This window comes from Bacillus rossius, chromosome 1 (genome assembly GCF_032445375.1).
Source record: "Bacillus rossius redtenbacheri isolate Brsri chromosome 1, Brsri_v3, whole genome shotgun sequence".
In the NCBI taxonomy this organism is placed as follows: domain Eukaryota; kingdom Metazoa; phylum Arthropoda; class Insecta; order Phasmatodea; family Bacillidae; genus Bacillus; species Bacillus rossius.
In genome coordinates, this window is record NC_086330.1 from 93,702,377 (window position 1) to 93,723,409 (window position 21,033).

General features: G+C 39.8%; 1 protein-coding gene across 1 annotated transcript in view; it reads left to right on the forward strand.

Moving 5' to 3' along the window:
- LOC134540217 (nuclear pore complex protein Nup205) overlaps window positions 1–21,033 on the forward strand; it is a 279,586-nt gene that overhangs the window by 81,336 nt on the left and 177,217 nt on the right. Inside the window, exons 13-17 of the mRNA XM_063382820.1 lie at window positions 6,075–6,313; window positions 7,364–7,573; window positions 12,643–12,825; window positions 13,258–13,505; window positions 14,493–14,670. Coding sequence (XP_063238890.1) covers window positions 6,075–6,313; window positions 7,364–7,573; window positions 12,643–12,825; window positions 13,258–13,505; window positions 14,493–14,670 — 1,058 coding nt within the window. The remainder of the gene's footprint in view (window positions 1–6,074; window positions 6,314–7,363; window positions 7,574–12,642; window positions 12,826–13,257; window positions 13,506–14,492; window positions 14,671–21,033) is intronic.

A 21,033-nucleotide genomic window follows, 5' to 3' on the forward strand; every position in this document is an offset into this window, starting at 1 on the left:
CATAAGTTAAATCTTGTTGGCAATGTCTGGGTGAAAGAGTTGCCTGAGTTGAACAATGCTATGAGCAAAATAAAAAATGTGTTCAACAACACCAGGAAAAGAAGGCACCTGTATGCTAGCTTTCTTGAAGAAAAGCATGGAGAGAAACATCCATTGTTCCCACTTCCTGTTGTTACTAGATGGAATTCCTGGTTCAACAGCGTTTTTTATGTAGCAGACTACATACATGACATTGTTGATTTCTGCAAAACAGATGAACTAAAGGCAACACAAAATTCAGGGGTTGAGTTTCTGTGTTCACTCACAGAAAATGACATTTCTCTCATTCTTTGTCAAGCTGTCTTTGTGAAAGAGCATGCCAAGAGCCTTGTAGAGCTAATACAGAAACTTGAAGGTTCTTTGTATCCAACTGTCCATTCACTATATGGGGACTTGCAAGATATAAAAAAAAAATTTGAAAACATCACTCGTGGCATTTATTTTGAGGCAACCAGTAGAGCTTTGTCTAACATGCCCCCCGCTAAAGCTGCTGAAGCTAAAGTGTCCATCACAAGAACAGCAACACAAGCCCTTTCCAAACTGAACTCTCTCATGACAACTGACCCAAGTAGAAAGAGATTTGAAGCAATTCAAATTTTTAGTCAGGAAAGTTTGTTGCTTGCTAAATTAAACCCAGAAATGGTGCAGAAACTGAAAACTGTCCATAGTCTCTACTCCATAAGCACTGAAGAATTAACAGCTGGTTTTGGTCAGCTTCAGGACATTGTTACAAAACAAATGGAAACAGACAATTCAGTGGACGTAGTGAAGTCATTGAATGTAGTAAAGCTGTCACAGCCATTGTTTGCTTCCAGCTGCCTTGAAGCCATCTGGATGCCTTCTGCAAACGTTGACTGTGAACGATTTTTGCCCTCATATAACACAGTCTTAACAGACCGCAGGACAAATTTAAGTGAGGCTAATTTGTGTATCATGGCTACTTTTGCTTTCGAGAGCTAAAGTTTGAGGATTTTGTCCCATGTGTTTATGTCACTATTTTAGACACTTCATATTTATTCTTGCTGGTTTAGGTACTAAAATATTTTCAATTACTGTATGTAAAAAGTGATGTGTAAATTCGATTGTAAATTACTGCTGCTAGTGCAACTGTACAATGCAAGAATGTGTCCAAAATTTCAAGGTATGCTTAGCTTAATTTTTTTAATTTATAGTGCTAAAACTATTTAAAAAATAACACAGCTTTTGATGTATGATAACACCACTTTTAAGGGTAAATAACAACGAATTTTGCTATAAAATAAACCCCAAAACTGCATGTCTCTACCGATGAGGTAATTCTAGGAGTGGACATCATGGATTGATATGGATTTGTAATTGACATGGAAGGACAGTCACTGTGTTTTAAAGATGAAGAGGTGGCCATGTTTACCCCCGATCAATTATAAGTTGCTGTAATGCAAGTGGTAGTTAGCAAATCTGTTACCGCGAGCAGATAATAGCAGCTAGGATTATAGGAAACCCTAGGGGCAACATGAGTTACCTGAATGAGCCAGATATGACACTAGGATTGAAGATGCTCCTGGTCGCTCGAAGCATTGCAAGGTTCGGCGAGGTTATACCAGTCAGGGTGGCCAACCTTGATTCGTGAACAAGGGTTCCGAAACAGGGAGACCCAATTGCTAGCTGTGAACCAGTCTCTTGGGTAGGCTAGTGTGAGTCTTCCTCACCTATTAGACATGCCGAGCAACCACTTAACCAACATTTGCTAAGGCAATCCCGAAATAATCTAACAGATAAAGAAATATAAGTCACAGCTTTTCTTGTAAGTAACCTAAGGGGTTACTGACCTAGGGAGAACAAGCCTAGTCTTCTATTGCATCAATACTGTTGATCAGGAGCCAAGCCAGCAAGCACCATGGCAGCTACCTCTAGCAAAACAGGAAGAAGCAGAGAAGTTGACTGCGGGTATGATGGAGGGTGGTGTAATAGAACAATCAGCAAGCCCTTGGGTTTCCTTAGTCATTTTAGTGGCGAAGATGGATGGCCAACTGAGGGTCTGTGTGGACTACTAGATGCTGAATGTAGTCACCAAAAACGCAGCTACCCTCTCCCACGTATTTATGACACACTTGATACACCTTCTGACACCAAATGGTTCTCCACACTGGACTTGAAGAGTGGTTACTGGCAAGTAGAGCTGCACCCAGAGGATAAAGAGAAGACTGCTTTCACGACAGGTAGTGGGCTGTTCCAGTTCACTGTGTTACCATTTTGGTTATGTAATGCTCCTGCAAATTTTGAAAGATTGATGGAACTTGTCCTGCAATACTTTTCTTGGAAAAAATGTCTAGTATTCTTGTGTAATACCCCAAGTGTCTTAAAGGATTATTTAATAACTAGGTAAAAAGATTTGGAAACTCTGAATACTGGGGCCCTCAATTAATAGCTATCAAAAGTCAACATCAGAGGAGACACTAGGAGTAAACAAAGAAAATTTAGAGACTCCCTACGCACCTTGGAAGAAAAGGGATCGTTCTTATAGATTAACTAAATAAAAACAACAGTTACGTCTATAGACTTCCTTATTTTATTAATCATTGTTCTTTCTTTTCTTTTTTATAGATTAAATTTTCCTTTGTAACATCTGTTTTTCATTGATAAGTGATCTTACATAAATTCCTCACAATTACACTTATTATATTATATTCTTTAACCTTAGTTACGAGAGGGTCGGCCTAAATGTTTAACAAAAATAACAATATTTAAAGAAATGAATGAAATTAACTTTGCTAATTTTACAGGTTGTACATATAGCCCTTGCAAAACATCATATGAATTTCCTCTCCTCGAACTGCTTTAACTATCCGCTGTCTTAACTGGATTAGACTATTTTTTGAGTTCGTAAAGAAAATGATTGAATGATGCGGGTATCACCCGGGGCTGTAGGTGACGATGATCGAGGTAGTAGGCCTAAAGATGGTGGATTCTTCTCAGGATCCGACTCCAGAGGTTCTAGCTGAGGATTTTAGTTGCCCCAAACTTGGAACCCTGTCTGAAACAGAAGTCCAAATTCCAAAGAATCAGACCTGTTTCCAGACAGTATACTTAAATGGTGCTCAGGAGAGGGCGTCTTGTTTCGGAAAACTCGAACCACGATGCGGGGTGGACGCGGAAGTCTTCATGATTTAAGTAAAAAAATATATATAAAAAAAAATACTAAGTTTCTCTACTTTTTCTAATCTACTAACTGGTTAATCTAAATTTTCCCGATAGCGACTACATCCCTATAGTCTGAGAAGACTACATAATAAAAGATGCGATACCGATCATTCGCCGTAGATCGCAGTTACAAAAGGTACCAGTCAGCAAGGAGGCGCGCACCAAAGTCCCTTCAGCGCAGGATATCGTCAGTATATCGCGGGATCTCTAGAGAATGGGAGGGGGGTTAGGCTCTGAGCCGAAAATTACCGAGCCCACCCGAAGGTGTCCGGCATAAAATATTAGATCTTACTGGAGTGACTGCGTGACTGAGGCGCTATCTTTTGGTGGCGAGAAGAAGTATTAAGAAATTGACTTAGTGGCCGACGAGTATGTCACTGTTAGGGGTGTATGGAGCAACCAGTGTTGCCACCTAGCGGCCCGAGATATAAGGGGGAGAAAGGTTGTCGTTACCTCCGCGCGAAAGCGCTGGTGTCGGCGCTGCCGACGCCCACGAGTGGCGTTAGTTACCATAGCCGTCGCTAGATGTCGTTAAAGACCGGAATCGTAACTGCGGCTGTCAAGCCTGAGATGTCCTTGAATTCGGTTACTGTCCCCAGGAGTTCACAAGCGGTCATCACTCCTGGCTCCAATTCTGAGAAGAAAGGGTGGGGGAGCAGGGGGGGATGGCTTCAAAAAACGCATGGTCTGTGGGACGCAAGGCCCACAGGATCCTCCTGTCATGTCTTGCTGCTAGTGAACCTTATACCGATTCGTGACAGAGTTAGCAGGGCTCAGCACTGCTCCACAAGCTGCTGTAAGCAAAATTAGTCATGCGGAGAAATTAAGTTACCGGCCTCCGACGTGCCTATAGGCGGGAGAAATATGAGCCAGACTGCTAACCTAGCATTAGGCTGGGAAAAAAAAATTCAGCTCGTCTCTGAGAACAGAGGCTGAGGGCCTGGTCGTAAAGATATAAGATGAGTTAAAAAAAATAAATTTTCCAAAAATATTTATGATAACAAAATTTTAAATAAAACGTGCCTATATCCCTAATCCACGGCACACTTGGACGACATTATTGTGGTGGAAAATACAGTGAAGGAACATTTGCGAAATCGCCAGGATATATTCGACAGGCTTCACCTTCCTCAACTTAAGTTAAGTCTTAATAATTGCTTCCTGATCCACATGGGACATATTGTATCGCAGGATGGAGTACAAACAGATCCTGAGAAGATATCTTATGTTAATATGTGGCCCCAAGCTAAGGATAAGCATGGTTTTATGGTTTTTATTTTTATGCCAATTTTATTTTAAAAACAGGAGTTTTTGGTATTATGGTTTATATTTTTTTTATGAACTCTGTTTATTCATAAAGATATGACACGTAATTGTTCCATATAACTGTTTCATCATAAAAGTGTCACTTTGACTGATAAATGATGTCTTTTTAAAGTATAATAATTTATGACAATTTGTGATAAGTCACTTAATATATTTTCAAAATACAGTACTACGTATACTTATGGGAGTAAGTTAAACAAAACAAATAAAAAACAGTACACAATATTAAAAGCCCAAAATCATTATACTCATACATTTTCTTGTGTTGTTTCTCTGTAGCTCTTTACCCATGTCTTTATGGTATCAGCTATATATAGACTGCTCTTATTTACTTTGGAAAAAAAAAACATAAATAAAAACTATTTTTTTTTACTTATTACATAACATTTTTGGTTTTTAAATAAAAACCTAACAAAAAATTTATGAAATTAATTATATTTTTGAACATCTTAAAAGATGTAATTGAGGTGAATTTTGCTGCATTTCAGTGTTATGAGGTGTCATTGACCCCCATTTCGGTGTTTAGCGGTGTATTGACTAATTTCGCAGTTATTTAGGTTTTACCACTATTCACCATATAATTTTTCCTCTATGACTATGACCACTACCTTGAAGGCTGCTTGCACCATGGTTAGGTCCCACAGCAGTGCGCGCCATATCTTATTGTAGGCCTACCTCTTGCCTTGGCCCATGAGGCACTCTGTGATTGTGTTGTACATTGTGCCTTTGCATCTTACATCTGAGATCGAAACATTTCAAAAGGCAGCAAGTGGAAGTTCAAAGGAATCAAGGTATATCTGAGTGTTTTGAAACTTACCTTATTTTGTATTAGGCTGTCCAGCATCAGTAAAAACTATTAAACTTGGAATTATCAGGAAATTTTGAATTAATCATGGAATGTCCTTTACCATTAACTCATTAAATGTCACGCTAATTTAGTGTGCCAAGTATTTTTTGAGTAGAGTTGAATTTTTTGGCACTTAAGGCTGGATTTCATCTGTGGTGGTACCTTGGAGTGCAATGTATGTAAATCTACGTACGTTGTACATACAAGTTTCAGGCTTTTTGTTACAGTTTTGTCTCATCATTGAAAAATCATTAAGTACGTTGTGAGTATGGTAGTGTTAAGGAGAAGCACAAAAATTTATATTGGTTGTCTTCAATGGAAATTTTGCAGGTTTATGGCCAGAAAAAAATTATGGGAGACTTGGAGAAGTCAGGGAAAAGTAAGGGAATTGGGATTGTGGGTTTAGTTGTACATCTGTGTATGCTACATAATAGATCAGCAGTTTACCTTGAAAGGTTTTGTATTTTTGTTATTCCATCTGCTGTTAGAGTAGTTTTAGGTTGTAAGGAAGGTTCCAAGGAAGATGAAGGAGAAGGTGGGAAGAGTTAGTTAGAGGATTGCAGTAGAGAGGAGAATAATGGAATGAGAGAAGGAGGAAGAATGGTTGAGTGACAGAGAAAGATGCTGACCAGCTGCAGGCTGGAAGCAGTTGATGATGAAGGAGATGATGGTTTGTGTACAGAGCTGAACGAGAGTGCACGGGTGGCACTGTGCAGCGGGCCACAGTGGATGGCCATGACGGTGCTGCTGGGGCTCGTGAGCTGCTCCGTGCCCATCCCCTTGAAGGCAGAGCTGCTGCTGACCCTTGCTGCGCTGGCCCGCTCCCCCAGCACGGCAGCTACTCTCTGGCACAGCCTGGAGGCTTCCCAGATACTGACCACCGTGCCCAGCACCTGCAGCTACCAGCCTCGGGGCATCCAGGTACTCTACAAGTTTACGTCCCCTTTCATGCTTCTGAGTAGCGGTGCCTCACTATAAGAGGTTTTAAGTTTATCAAATATTTTACTATATTGAGTGTTTTAATTTTTGTTTTAATGAGATATCATTGTATCATTGTTTCAGCCTCACCAGCATTTAAATCAATGGGTTCTAATTATGGATATTATTATGTTTTGGTTGATGCACACATAGATTCCTTCTTCCCCTTTCATTCTTCCTTAGCGTTTTTCTCATCCTCCCCTTTCTTCTTCAGTTCCTTCATTTCTTCATGTTTTATCACTTCTCCCATTTTCTTTGTCTATTTCTCTCCCACTCCATTCCTTTTCTCTTTCACTTCCTTTCCATATTTTTTCTTCTATTCTTTATCTCTTTCATAAACCCTTTCCTCTACTTCTCTACGTAACACCCCTAATTTTTATAAAAAAAAATTTTCCTATACAGATTAATATTCCTTAAAAAATAAAAAGATTACTTATAATAATAATAATAATAATGCATTGTTTTATCATTCTTTAAAAAGTGCACATTGAAATTGTAAGTTTATAATTCTTATCACAGTTTATACTAAAAGCATATATTGTAGCTATACTTTTGCAAGTAATTTTATTTAGGCAAAGGCTTATGAACTAGATGCTTTTTATATATATATATATATATACAGTTTCATTGCAGTATGTTTCTCTTGCAGATTGTGGATATTGTAAGCAATATCTATTTAGTCAACACAAATGTTTTAGTGTGATATAGTTTCAGCATTCTTTTGTACCAAAGTACCAATTTAATTTGCAGTTTATTGTCTTTTATAAGAAAAAAAGAAAGTACTAACTATATTTTAACATTATTAATAAAAGTTATTTCTGATAAATAAAACTTGTATCAAATGAAATACATATTCAGTAAAATAAACAATTTCTGCAAATAAAATTTAAAAAGTGATAACTTTGTAGGGACATATTGTAGTAACAGAAATGTGGCTGATTAGCTGCACATTTGAGTGAGAGTAGTGCGTTTAGTGTGTTGTTTGTTTCGTAGACGGAGCTAGAAGAGGTCGAGAGTCGCAACGAAGAGTTCCCACTGACTCGCGCTCTCCTCCACTTGCTGGATGTGCTGACGGATGTGCAGGTGCCCAGTCTGCTGGGCGTGGGGATGCGCACTCCTGGCTTTGACCCGTACCTCAAGTTTGTCCTGAACTCTGTGTTCCTGCGCTTCAACTGCCGTGCCTATAAAAATCCCCATGAAAAGGTAATCAGCAATTTACAGAGGATCTATCTGCTCCACTTTTTGTTGCATTACGTATTTATTTCAGGCTTGAAAGAGATCACTGTTTTGTAAGTCGAGTTGTGTTTGAGTATTTCTAAAATGGTTTGAGTTGAATTTGAATAAAAATATCCATCCGTACAAAAAGTTATTAGTGATAATTTCATAGTTTTAAGTAGGTAATGTATTTCACAGTTACTGTTACAGAGTTAAAAACTTTGGAATCTGAAAAAAAATTTTATAATAAATATTGTTGGTATGTGTTTAGTAGTGTAACACCCTAAGTGTCTTAAAGAATTATTAAATAATTAGATAAAAATATTTGGAAACTCTTAATACTGAGAACCTCAATTAATAACTATAAAAAGTCAACAACAGAGGCGACACTAAGAGTAAACAAAGCAAATTTAGAGACTCCCTACGAACAATAGAGAGAAAAAGGATTGTTCTTATAGGTTAACTAAATAAAAACAATAGTTACGTCTATAGACTTCCTTATTTTATTAATCATTGTTCTTTCTTTTTTTTTATAGATCAAATTTTTATTTGTAACATCTGTTTTTCATTGATAAGTGATCTTACATAAATTCCTTACAATTACACTTATTATATTATATTCCTTAAATTTATTTACAAGTGGGCCGGCCCTGAATGTTTAACAATAATTACAATATTTAAAAACATGAATGAAATTAACATCGCTAACTTTAAAGGTTGCACATATAGTCCTTGCAAAACATCATATGAATTTCCTCTCCTCGAACTGCTTTAACTGTCTGCTGTCTTAACTGGGTTACACTATTTTTGAGTTCGTAAAGAAAATGATAGAATGATGCGGGTATCACCCGGGGCTGTAGGCAGAAGGTGATCGAGGTAGTAGGCCTAAATATGGTGGATTCTGCTCAGGAACCGACTCCAGAGGTTCTGGCAGAGGATTTTAGTTGCCCCAAACTTGGAACCCTGTCTGAAACAGAAGTCCAAATTCCAAAGAATCAGACCTGTTTCCAGACAGTATACTTAAATGGCGCAAAAGGCCAAAAGAGGGAAATTAAAGGGGGGATGACGTCAAGACTTACCAAAACAGGGTGTTGGTCCTGGCGCTCAGGAGATGGCATCTCATCTCAGAAAAAACCCGATACACGATTCGCGGTAGACACGGAAGTCCATGATTAAAAATATATGTATAATTAAAAAAAAAAAAAACTAAGGTTCTCTACTTTTAACTAAACTACTGACTGGTTAATCTTAATTTTAGATAGGGACTTCATCCCTATAGTCTGAGAAGACTACAGTGAAACCTCATTAATACAAACCTGAAGGGGAGTAAAATATTTCAGTTTGTAATAACGAGGTTCATATTAATGAGGTTCTTGAGCCAATAGGTAGAATAAGAACTCGATAAGAAATATTGAATTCCTACATGTCAGAGCACTAAAAATGTGGAATATTATTATTGTAATAGAAGCCAGATATTGACATGCACACTAACAAAATACACTTAGAAGCAATTTTAATAGTTTTAATAAAATATACTATAACAGACTGATAATTAGTATACATATACGTATGTATGTATTCTTATTTAATTTGCTTCCAAAGTTTTGACAAAAATGATTAACATTTACCGTACAGTTAATTGCTGTTGAGTGTATAGCAATTCTTATGCAAAGTATGCAAGATATATTTACATAGGTTTAAAAAAATCATTAATTTTTTTCTGGACACACTTATCTCTGTAAATATCATTTACAGCAGAACATATCTTCTCAAATCCTGCAATCAAGTCAATTGGCACATCACTTGCAGCAAGTACATTTTCCAGTGTACGCAAAGCACTGATTGTGTCACTTTTGCTTGGAAGTTTATGCACTACCTCACCATTGTCGTCATCACCATCATTATCCTGACTTGTACCACCCTCACAAAGTGACTGTACAGCGTCAGCCGTTGGTGTTTCCTGTAATCCTCGTGAACCAACAAGATCTTCTGCAGTTAATCTTGCACTGGTGTACACACTGTCATCAATATGAACAAACTCATTGAAGTCATTATCAACTTGCACATGTTCTTTTAACTCTTGCCAATCCTCTAAAGGTTGATCACAGTCAGGTTCTTCAACAGTTTGCTGGCCAAAACCACTTTTTGCAAAGCAATGCACAATTGTCTTTTGGCTGATGCTGTCCCACGACATGGCTATACTGCGGATAGCATCCAAAACTGACCATCTAGGAAGCTCAGTCTTTCCCTTTTCACACTGCCTGATAAGGTATTTCACCAAGCGCTGTCTGTAGTTTCTTTTCAAGCACTGTATTATACCTTGGTCGAGTGGTTGTGTCACACTTGTTGTATTTGGTAGCAAGAAGAGTAAGGTAATGTTTTCCAACTTCATACCATGAGCAGTATGTGCAGCACAGTTGTCCAACAATAACAAAATTTTGCGATTTAGAGTCGCCATTTTCCTGTCCAATTTTAACAACCACAACTGGAAAATTTTTGTGGTGACCCAAGCCTTACTGTTTGCCTCGTAATCTACTGGCAGGTTTTTTGCTGCAACATCTTTGAAACATCTTGGCTTGGCAGACTTGCCAATAACCAAGGGTCGAAGTTTAGTACTGCCATCTTGATTACAACATAGTAGAACTGTAAGACGAACTTTACTGTGTTTACCGCCATGGCAGTTTTCACCTTTTACGGTTAGAGTTTTATTGGGCAACAGATTGTAAAAAAGCCCTGTTTCATCCATATTAAACACATCTTGTGGTGCAAATTTACTTACGATGGACTGTACTGACTGAAGCCAGTCACTCGTTGCTGTTTGGTCGACAGCTGCAGATTCGCCACAAATGGATTTTGTGGCCAAATTATGCCTATCTTTGAAGCGTTGAAGCCATCCGTTGCTGCAATGGAAATCGTCAATTCTGAGTTGCAGTGCCAGCTGATCAGCCTTTTCTTGGATAATAGGCCCGGAAATTGGAACTCTGGCGGCGCGCATTTGATGAAACCACTCCAGCAGTTTGGCCTCTAATTCGGAATGTTTACCGACGCGCATCCTTTTCTTAGTTTGATTACTACCTTTCCTGACCGCTTCTTCTATTTTATCTGCTTGCTTTAGAATTGTACTTAAGGTTGATTTTGATATACCAAACTCTTCAGAAAGTTCTGTTTTCGTTTTTTCACCCTGACGAACTGAATTTACTATCTCAATTTTTGTCTTCAATGCAATTTCCTTGCGTTTACGTTTTGCCTCCATTTTTATGTGTGTACGTACAAATTCTAAAGTTTAATAAAATTCTCACGAGATAATTCACTTAAACTTTCATTACAACGTACACAAATATTAAACACGTTAGGCGTAACATATATTTTGTTTTTATTGGTCCGGCACAGATTCATGTATACAAAGGAAGTACAAAATCGAACGTAAATACCATCCCACGTGAAGTTCGATATATCGAATATTGTACAAACGCGAGTGATTTCTGAACATATCGAACACACGAACGAGTGATTTTGAAAACATAGAGTTAAAAACACACTTCGGACACTCAGGCGGGGCCGTATCTTTGTGGTAATCTTTGGTTCGTATTAAACGGTAAACATGACTGTTTGTTTATACGGACGGGAATTGTTATTGTTCGCTATACATAATAACGAGAATTTCGTATTAACCAAACAAATCTTCATTGTGTTTAATGGGCATATTTCACGGGGAAATAGTAATAGGTAATATTAACGAGTCATTCGTAATAAGCGGGATAATATTAACGAGGTTTCACTGTACATAATTCGAGATGCGATGCTGATGATTCGCCGAAGATCGCAGATACTAACGGTACCAGCCAGTCAGGAGGCGCGCACCGAAGTCCCTTCAGAGCGGGATATGATCAGTATATAATAAGCACGGGCTCTCTAGAGAATGGGAGGGGGCTCTGAGCCTAAAAAACCGAGCCCACCCGAAGGTGTCCGGCATAAAAAATATCAGAACTTACTGGAGTGACTGCGTGACTGAGGCGCTATCTTTTGGTGGTGAGAAGAAGTACTAATAAATCGACTTGTGGCCGACGAGTGTGTACATGCTAGGAGTATATGGAGTAACCAGTGTTGCCACCTAGCGGCCCGAGACATAAGGGGGAGAAAGGTTGTCGTTACCTCCGCGCGAAAGCGCTGGTGTCGGCGCTGCCGACGCCCACAAGTGGCGTTAGTGACCACAGCCGTCGCTAGATGTCGTTAAAGTCCAGAATCGTATCTGCGGCTGTCAAGCCTGAGATGCCCTTGATTCGGTTACCGTCCCCGTGAGTTCACAAGCGGTCATCGCTCCTGGCTTCACTTCTGAGAAGAAAGGGTGGGGGATCACGGGGGGATGGCTTCAAAAAACGCGTGGTCTGTGGGACGCAAGGCCCACGGGATCCTCCTGTCGTGTCTTGCTGCTAGTGAACCTTATACCGATTCGTGACAGAGTTAGCTGGGCTCAGCACTGCTTCACAAGCTGCTGTAGGCAAAAGTAGTCATGCGGAGAAATTAAGTTACCGGCCTCCGACGTGTCTCTAGGCGGGAGAAATATTAGCCAGAATGCTAAGCTAGCATTAGGCTGGGAAAAAGAAATCGGTTCGCCTTTGAGAACAGAGGCTGAGGGCCTGGCCGTAAAGAAATAAGATGAGAAAAAAAGAATAAAATTCCAAAAATATTTATGATAACAAAATTTTAAATAAAACGTGCCTAAATCCCTAATTTCCGGCACAGTAGCTTTCGCTTGCTTTCATAGAAGTTGGTTATTTTTATTGTTATTTTCAGCTCATTCTGTTATGTTAATGTTGCACAATCCTGAATACATATAATTTTATTTTACACATTTTAGCCATGTTTGTTGGTTTTTTTTGTTGTGTGTAAAGAGCTGGCACAGAACAATAATTTTGTCGCTCAATCCTTGATTTTGAGTCGGTTATTGCGCTCCAATTTTGATTGCAAAGTAGTTGGTACTTCAGAATACTTTGTTTCTGGACCCAGGCTGCAGGGAGTGTTGTAATGTTTTTTGGGCTTGTGACGTGTTTGGACAGTGGGAGGTGTCTCGAGGCTGCCTCAAGCTGCTCGTGAAGTTTATCTCCCAGTACGAGCCTCAGGCGGAGGATTTTGTGGGCAGGAAAGTTGACCTGCAAGGCGGTGGGATCACTCACGTGAACCCCTCTCCCGGCCACCAGATCATGCTGTGCCTCAACACCAAGTCGGAGCACCTGAGGCTGGTACACAACTCTCCTTGCTGCTTTGTTTTGCCTGGTTGAATGTGTCCTCACTGTGATGCTCTGCTTAGATGCTAATTCTTGAGCACCCACAATAGTTTTTTGCTTTAAGCCAATTAATTTTTTTTTTTAGTCACAAGACGATTATAAAACATAAGGACTTTTCCCGAAAGTTTAAAATTTCCAAAGATGATAACGATAAGTAATTTAATTTGGAAGTCATTAAACTTTAATTTCCAGTAGAGCCTTTACTAACGTGCATTTTGTAGTATGCTTCTCTTCAGTCTCTTTAGTCACACCATAAATGTAGTTGATATTGTCCACTTTTATCATTTGGAAATTATTTCTGAAAGGTGTTTAGGAAAGTATAACCATCATATCACTCCTTTAAGTATTTTGTGATGTTAATGTTGTAAGACTTGCATGTGTTGGAAGGTGCTGGAGGTGATCCACATAGGCTGCCAGCTGCTGGACGCCTACCAGCCATTCCCCGGCAAGGAGGCCCTGGAGGACACCACGCTGCTGTGTCTGGAGCTGCTGAGCGGGGTTCTGGGACTGCAGCAGGCCTTCCTCACGGCGCTGGGCAAGTCGGGCTGTCATCTGCTGATCACCGGCCTCAGCAAGCTGCTGCGCGAGATGAACCCGTGCAGCGGCAGCCCCGACCATCTCCTCAATGTGGCCAGGTGCGAGCGGTGACACCTCGCTGACATCAGAACTACTTCTGAAGGCTGGATAATGACCAAATTAAAAGTCCAATTCTCACACGTTCTTATGTCCATATTTCATGTCATGCCCCAAATGGTATGTCATTAACTGAAAGCGTTGCAAATTTAACTAATTACACTAAATAATAAGTAATATCTTTTTATCACTTTTCTGACTTAATATTTTATAGTTTAGCCACTGTCATTAGTTGTGCATGCAGGATAACTACGGGGTCTACCACCTTCTCACCAATCTCTTTCCTTTGACTGCAATTGGTGGAAGCTTCACCTAACCCACCCCAGCTCCGAAAACCTTGCCTCCCTTCTTTTTTTCTTGCCAAATGATGGCTTTCTTTCCGATAGCTCGTAGCAAAAGTCCAGCTTTTTTAACCAACTGCCGCTTGCTTTGTTAAAATAGAATATTTTAATCACATGCATTTAAGAAAGTAGCTCAAGAAAATCTTTTGTAAAAATGTAAATTTCCTAGTAATTCACTATGATTTGTACAATCAAACTGACAGTACAGTACAAAACACTTTGATATTTGGATGTGTTGTAATAGCCCGTACTCAAGATGACTTGGTTTGACTGAATAGTGTAATTCTTACTTCAGGAAGGGATATTATTGGTAGGTCATAAATTCATGGTTTAGTGACCTGATTGACGTGGGTGGCACACATTTCATTTTTGATTTGCAACCATACATATTGCACTCATAAAAAATGGGAGGAATCGTACTAAAGTGCCTCCCAAAATATTACAGTTTTTACCTTCACATATGGTAGATTAAATTTTTATTAAGCTTAACATTTTGTTGACAGTGAGGTCATTTAGTATTTTTTTTTTTTCAAAAAGTAGTGTGTAAATAGACTAATAGTGTAATATGCAACTTTCTTGTTGTGTACACAAAAATCCTATAGTGGTTGTTGGGAGGAATGTTTGTCTCACAGCTATGTTATGTGCAAGGTATGTGACTTACAACTATTGGCTGCCTCACCACGCTCTGAACGCAGTGCGCATCTTGCTGTCCGTCACGACCAGCCCGACCATCCACACCCAGCTGGTGGGGCTGTTCACGTCCACGCCATCCCTCACCTTGGAAATACGCCAGGCATTTGTGGAGTGCTTGGACGCTGAGATACAGGTAGGTACTGTAATTACTTTGCAGTAGGCCTATGCAAATGTACAAATACCCTGTTTGATCGAATAATCGTCACACCTATATTTTAGGTCATCAAAATATGGATAAAAAAAACCTCTCACGTAAACGTTGCATAATGTTTTTGGTAGGGGTGTGCAAATAACTCGAAATTGCAAATATTCGTGCGAATCAAATATTTGATTTGATTCACATTCGAAACCAAATTAGGTACAGTAGAACCCCGATTTTGCGAACACGGATTTAACGAAAACAGCGATTTAACGTAAAGGTTTTCAGGAACTATTAAAAAAACACCAATTTATTAAAATAATAATATAGATTTCCAAAAAATGAAAGTAAATAGTAATGGAATCTTATTAAAAATTACACTTTGTGGTGTCAGTAATAGAATGGAGGTACTATATATTAATATGTGCCTTTGCATCATCTGTCCAAATACGAAAAAATTAAAAAAGTTGTTCAAATTGCTTAAAAACTGCGGGCGCTGTAACTGAATTGCGTAGGTGCGTGCCATTGCGCGCGCCTGGATAGATAGACTGTCCGCGACACATGACGTCATGAAGGGTTTCTTTGTCCGCATCCCCTTACCCCGCTACTATGCCTGGCTTGACTCACCACGTTATCTTCCAAACACGCCCGCATAGTAACAGTGCTAGCCAATAATCACACGTTTCCAAATATTCCCTTTCCCATCCTCCAGGTTTTTTCAACTTGTGACCACGTCACACCAATACGCCATTATCATTATTCTCTAGAGGTGTAAAAGTAACGAAAAAAAGCGTCCCCGTATGTATTCGTTACTCTAACAATTAGTACTCGTTACTATCGTATCACGTTACATTACTCGTTACTTCTGATACAGCATAACATGCTATGTTATGTTGAAGCAACGAATCGAGTCGTATTGCGTACGCGTACAGTATGACGTCGCGTAAATAATAATAAATAGAATATAAACAATTAACAATATTTGATAATTAACAGTTTTTGTTAACCAAGAAACAATTTAATCTCATTAGAGCGGCTTTTTTTATACTATCTCTTTTAAGATAAGAACAAAAAAACGTGAAATTACGCGATAATAAAAACATATTTCTAATTTGTAAACAATACTTTCTTACGTTGCTTCTGTTCCAATCTCAAACTTTGTCTACACACACAATACCTTTAATAAACAGTAAAAAACTTTGACGACGAATTTCCAAATTATACTTTACTTAATAAACAAACATCGTTCTTTGTAACGCAAATTCATCGAATATGCGCGCGCATGCGTAAAACATACGAAAAATGCGAGTAACGAGATCCAGCCGTGTGTAACGTTTCGTTACTCGTTACTAGATGGCGCACCTGTTACTCGGTACCGAATACATACGGTTTGCTACAGCTTTATTATTCTCAGTAAGAGCTTTGTGCGCGGTGTTTAGTTTTTGGAATACGTTTTTTATAAGTGCTGCGCAGCTCAAAGAACAAAGAGAGTCAGCCGGCGGCTACGCCGCGCTGTAATAGCAGCTGACCGAGTACAATGACCTTTCTCCGCGTACGGCGCGCTATTGACGGAAATTTTCCATCAATTTGCGGCCAATGTTTTTATTTTTTATTTTTTACTGTGACGCAGTGTGTATGTAGCTCGTATTTGTTATAAACGCTGCAGGTTGCGACTGTATTTTAATACACTTTAACGTATTTCTTACACTTTACATATTTTTAAACTTTTATTTTATGCCTCATTTTTCACGGTTTCTGAAAATCTGTATGTACGACCGAGGTGTACGTACGAACCGGGGGCCGTACGAGCGAGATTAAAAGACGTTGAAGATGTAAAGTTGACGAAGTCTGAGATAGCACGGCAGCACAAGATATCAGCGTCGACCCTGTCTACGATATGGAAACGGTAGGGACGCGATTATGAGTGCGGGGGTCATTGAAAATCGGAAAATCGGATTTAACGAAACATCGATTTAGAGTAAACATTTTCGGTAACCATAGTACTTAGTTAAATCGGGGTTCTACTGTATTTGAAAATTTAAAATGTTCGAAAGTTTTCGAATGTATTAAAATATTACTTTTGTTTGACAAAACGTGTGATACAATAATATGTCGAACCTCGAGAAATCATTTTCCCGAGAGACTTAATGGAAGAAAAAAAAACTGTAAGCGGACCTTTACTTACATCAAATTTTAGGTTAGGTAAATGGGCATGCTGAGAACAGTTAAAGCCAATGTAGCGTGAAAATTATCATAAATGCTTACGATTAAATACAAACTTTACGTGATGTGTAGCATAATTAATTTATTATATCCAGTTGTCCTTAGCACAATTTTTGGGCGAGCCATGTGCCATATAAAAGTGTAAAACTATTTAAAACAATGCCAGCGCATCAGCTTTCAATAATAACCTTTAAAAACTAATGCACACATACTCTTTGGTCACCATTCTATTAATTTTACTAATACAAATCTAGAGAATTTTTTTTGACGTTAGAAAAGTAAACACAGCTGCCATCATGGCTACAGCTGAAAAGAAAATGTGTCCGTTTGTGGATATGGCTAGGGACCCCAGAAAATGGTAAATAAAACTTGCTCATTTCGGTGTAAAAAAATGACAAAAGCAGTGCAAAAAATCGGTATAGAAATAAGCAAGCGGTGCAAAAAATCCGTGTAAAAATAAGCAATCGGTAGAGACCCCAAAAAATGGTGAAATAATTATGCCATTGGTGGTGTAAGAAAAACCTCATAGCGGTACATATAAATTAGGAAAGCGGTGTTTACGAATATGTTATATTGTACATAATAATACAATTATAAATAGCTGTTAAATTTTGCATGTGAAAATCTTCTTTACATAAACAGGAAAAATGTAAAAACTACGTTAAATGATTAATTCGATTAAACATTGTTATACTTTTTGATTACAATACTTCACATATGATACCTAGGTACTACTCATCACAATAAAATCTTATTCTCGCATGGTACTTGGTATTGTTTTAAAACCTGTTTTGTTAGTCAGTATTTTTTATACAGTATCAAAGTGATGTCTCATTTTGAAAGAAAAAAAAAATTATTGTAAACTAAGGAACACGAGCATTACAAAGACTAAACACGTCTTAACAAAATAAAAACATTCGAGATATTCCATTAAAAATCCTAAGTTACAACACACAGTACAGTAAAACCTTTTTGTTGCGACCCCATTTATTGCGACCACCTCTCTATTACAACCTGATTTCGAGGAACCGTGAAAAAATTGCCGAAAATCCGAATAAAATCGGACAGAAAATATGTTTCTTGTGGTGAGTAGCATGTTACTGCGTTTCTCTTGCTGAGTGCTGTACTGCCGTAGGCAGCGCATATCTAAAAATAGATACCACTTCCTGTTGACCACTGTCAGCGCTTGATAACCCCCATTCCATGTTCCTTTGCCGGCAGGGTGCAGATAAAGGTTTTTGTGGCAAGGTGTTTACGTTTAGCTTTTTGCGAGTGTCTAGTGTGGTACGCAGTTAAGGCCAAACTACCTGCTTGATTTACCTGATTTTGATTACTATCGGTTGACAATACACAGCGACCGACTGGATGCACGCCCGCCTTGACTTGTTTTAACTGCCACAGTGATGTTTATTTTGACAGCTGAAGCAATTATCTTTTCCTGTGGGTTGAAAGAAAAATGTCGCTTCACCTAGCATGGTAGTTTTTAGGCATAAATGTTAAGCCTAATGTGTAATTTTTTTTGTAAAAGTGTCAGTTAATTTAGTCAATAGTACAAAGTAAAAAAAAATTCCAAAAAAAATGTTGCCATTTAGGTTATTGAAAAGGTCACTAAAAAATCACTAAAATTGATTTTGTCGCTTCTGTAAACACCATGCTACAGCGTGCCTTACTGCTTCCTTATTTGCCTGGCCAAATTTTGGGACTTAAGTTTCTCTAAGAGTGTTGGCTGATGGCAAATCCCCTGCACCTAAAATGTATACATAACATTCAATCAGGGATAGATTTTAAGGATTTAACTGGACTGTCCAACGAACAGGTATAATTTGACACTTACCTGCCCGTAACTAATTCCACCTGTCCAGCTTACGTTAAAAAAATTACTGGTTATAAATTTGCTATATGCTTAAGAACATCACTGTACTCAAAACAAGTCAGTTTTACACTATTTTAATTTTAATAATGGAGTTTTAAATATTGATTTAAGTGTTGCACTAAATCACTGGTTTAATGTGTCTGAACTACTATCAGATGAACTGTCATCAGATGCATCTTCCTCATCTTGCTGCAGCCTAGCTACGCACTTTCTGTATGGGGGCTGAAATGGTCTGCGCTTTCTCTTATCACGATTAAACCAAAGTTCAATAGCCGGGGTAGGATCAAAATCACAGACACTACTTGATTTCATCTGGATATGCACCAGTGATGATAATGTATCATCAAGTTTGTTGCGCCAGTCCGTTTTGGTAGACTTCATCAAAGGAAATTCTCTTTCACAATCTGCGGTGTGAGCAGGCAGAGACAACACAAGATCCACGAGTGAAAGAATATTAACAAATTTGTTCTTGTGTCTTGTGTTTATTTCCCTCCAACTGGCTTTGTACACAGGAGTAGAATCCTGGTGAACAAAAATTTTCAGAGCTATCCATTCTGACTCCACCATTTCACACTGAACATTATTGTTCACAAGGGATCTTGAAAAAATCTAATAAATTGATGAACACCAGCTGCTCGCACAAAAAAGGATGACTCATTGTCCCGTTACGCTCATTGTACGCTTGCGCCACATCTATCTCTCTTCCACTCGATTGGAACAACCATCGATTTGACTTTTTCGAGGCACTTTAAACTTGAAACACTCCCATTTGTTTCCTACTTTTCCTATCATCGTCCTATCCTTAACAGAATAACACAGATTGGAAGAAGTTAAATAGCAAACATGTATAAAAGTTATAGTTAAAATAATCTCTTCGTTAAAGTAATAAACATATTTGAATTAATGAGTGCAAATAAAAGTAAATTTATCAATTAAATTGTAGATTTCATTTCACTCCTTCTTTGTGTCCATACAAAATAGTGATAATTCAATAAAAATGATTCAATTTTATTCATAAAAGTGTGCAATCATTTCATCAATGTTTTGCTATGACGTTGACGCGCCGCCGGCGGTCTTATCTACGAGAGCCGTCGCCATGCGCCCTCCCTCCCAGCTTCGGAGAGATTGTCCACCGCCCCGAGCGGCCGTTTACCGGGCCGAGCGCCGGGTGGGCGCTCGACCCCTGGGCAATTCGGCGACCCGCAGCACAGGACACTCCACCCTTGCCCGCAAGGGAGGCTTCCTCCGCCCCCCCCCCCCCCCCTCGCCTTCTTTCATCCGGCTATCAAGTATAAAAGGTCCCTGCGGAGAGCCCTCAGGGAGTAGTAGGGCGCTCGCCTCCTGACGAGCAGTCTCGCCCTTCGCGTGCGCGACCAAGCGACAACGAAGTCTATCGCTGCCGCCCGAGGCTGGGAACTCTCGTGTTCGTGCTGTGTTCCCGTGAATAAAAAAGCTGCTTACCAGAACGTGCTGTGTTAAGATCTCGAAACCCCGTCAGTTCCGCCACCCCTCCAAAGCCTTCCTGTCCGAACCCAGAGGGGGGAAATCTCCGGACGACTGCCGTTCCCGGATTCACTCTCCACGCTACTGCGCGGGAGCTGGCCTTGGCAGGTAATTCCGCCATTCCTGGTTCCAAAGGGAGTTTGGGTCCCGGGCCGGACAGTCTGACTGCCTCCGAGTGTTTTCGCCGAGCGAGAGGGCTGGTACTACGCGGTTACATCGCGTATCAGACCTCTTGCCCCGGCGGAGGGGGAAACAGAACCGCCGAGCGAGCGAGTCGGAACTACGCGGTTACATCGCGTACCGATTTCCTCTCGCCTGGCGAGGAGAGACAACTCCGGTCCCCCTAACACTACGCTGGTAACTCCGCGTGTTGGGGAAGGCCAGGGGGCCTCTGTGTTTCTCCCGCACTTGGCTTTAGCCTCCCGGCCAGGTGAAGTCGGAGGGCGGCTTTAATCGCCATCCGAGTTCCCCGAGTCGAGGAAGGAAAGAGGTCGAACCAGAGCCTCTCCCCTAGCCCTGTGTTTGCGCTCAGGGACCTAGGGAAGACACCCCACCCCACCGCCATTTAGAGGGATCGCCCCTCTCACCATCCCCCCCCCCCTTTTTTGTTCAGGTGTCAGACACCAGCTGGGGGAGTAAAAACCGAAGACCATCCCTGCCTCCGCGACCAGCCTTCCTGTCCGCCTCCCCTTAAATGCCGAGACACCGGGCCGGCCAAAAGAAAGCAGCGAAGGTGCTAGCGGCCAAGTTACGGGAGG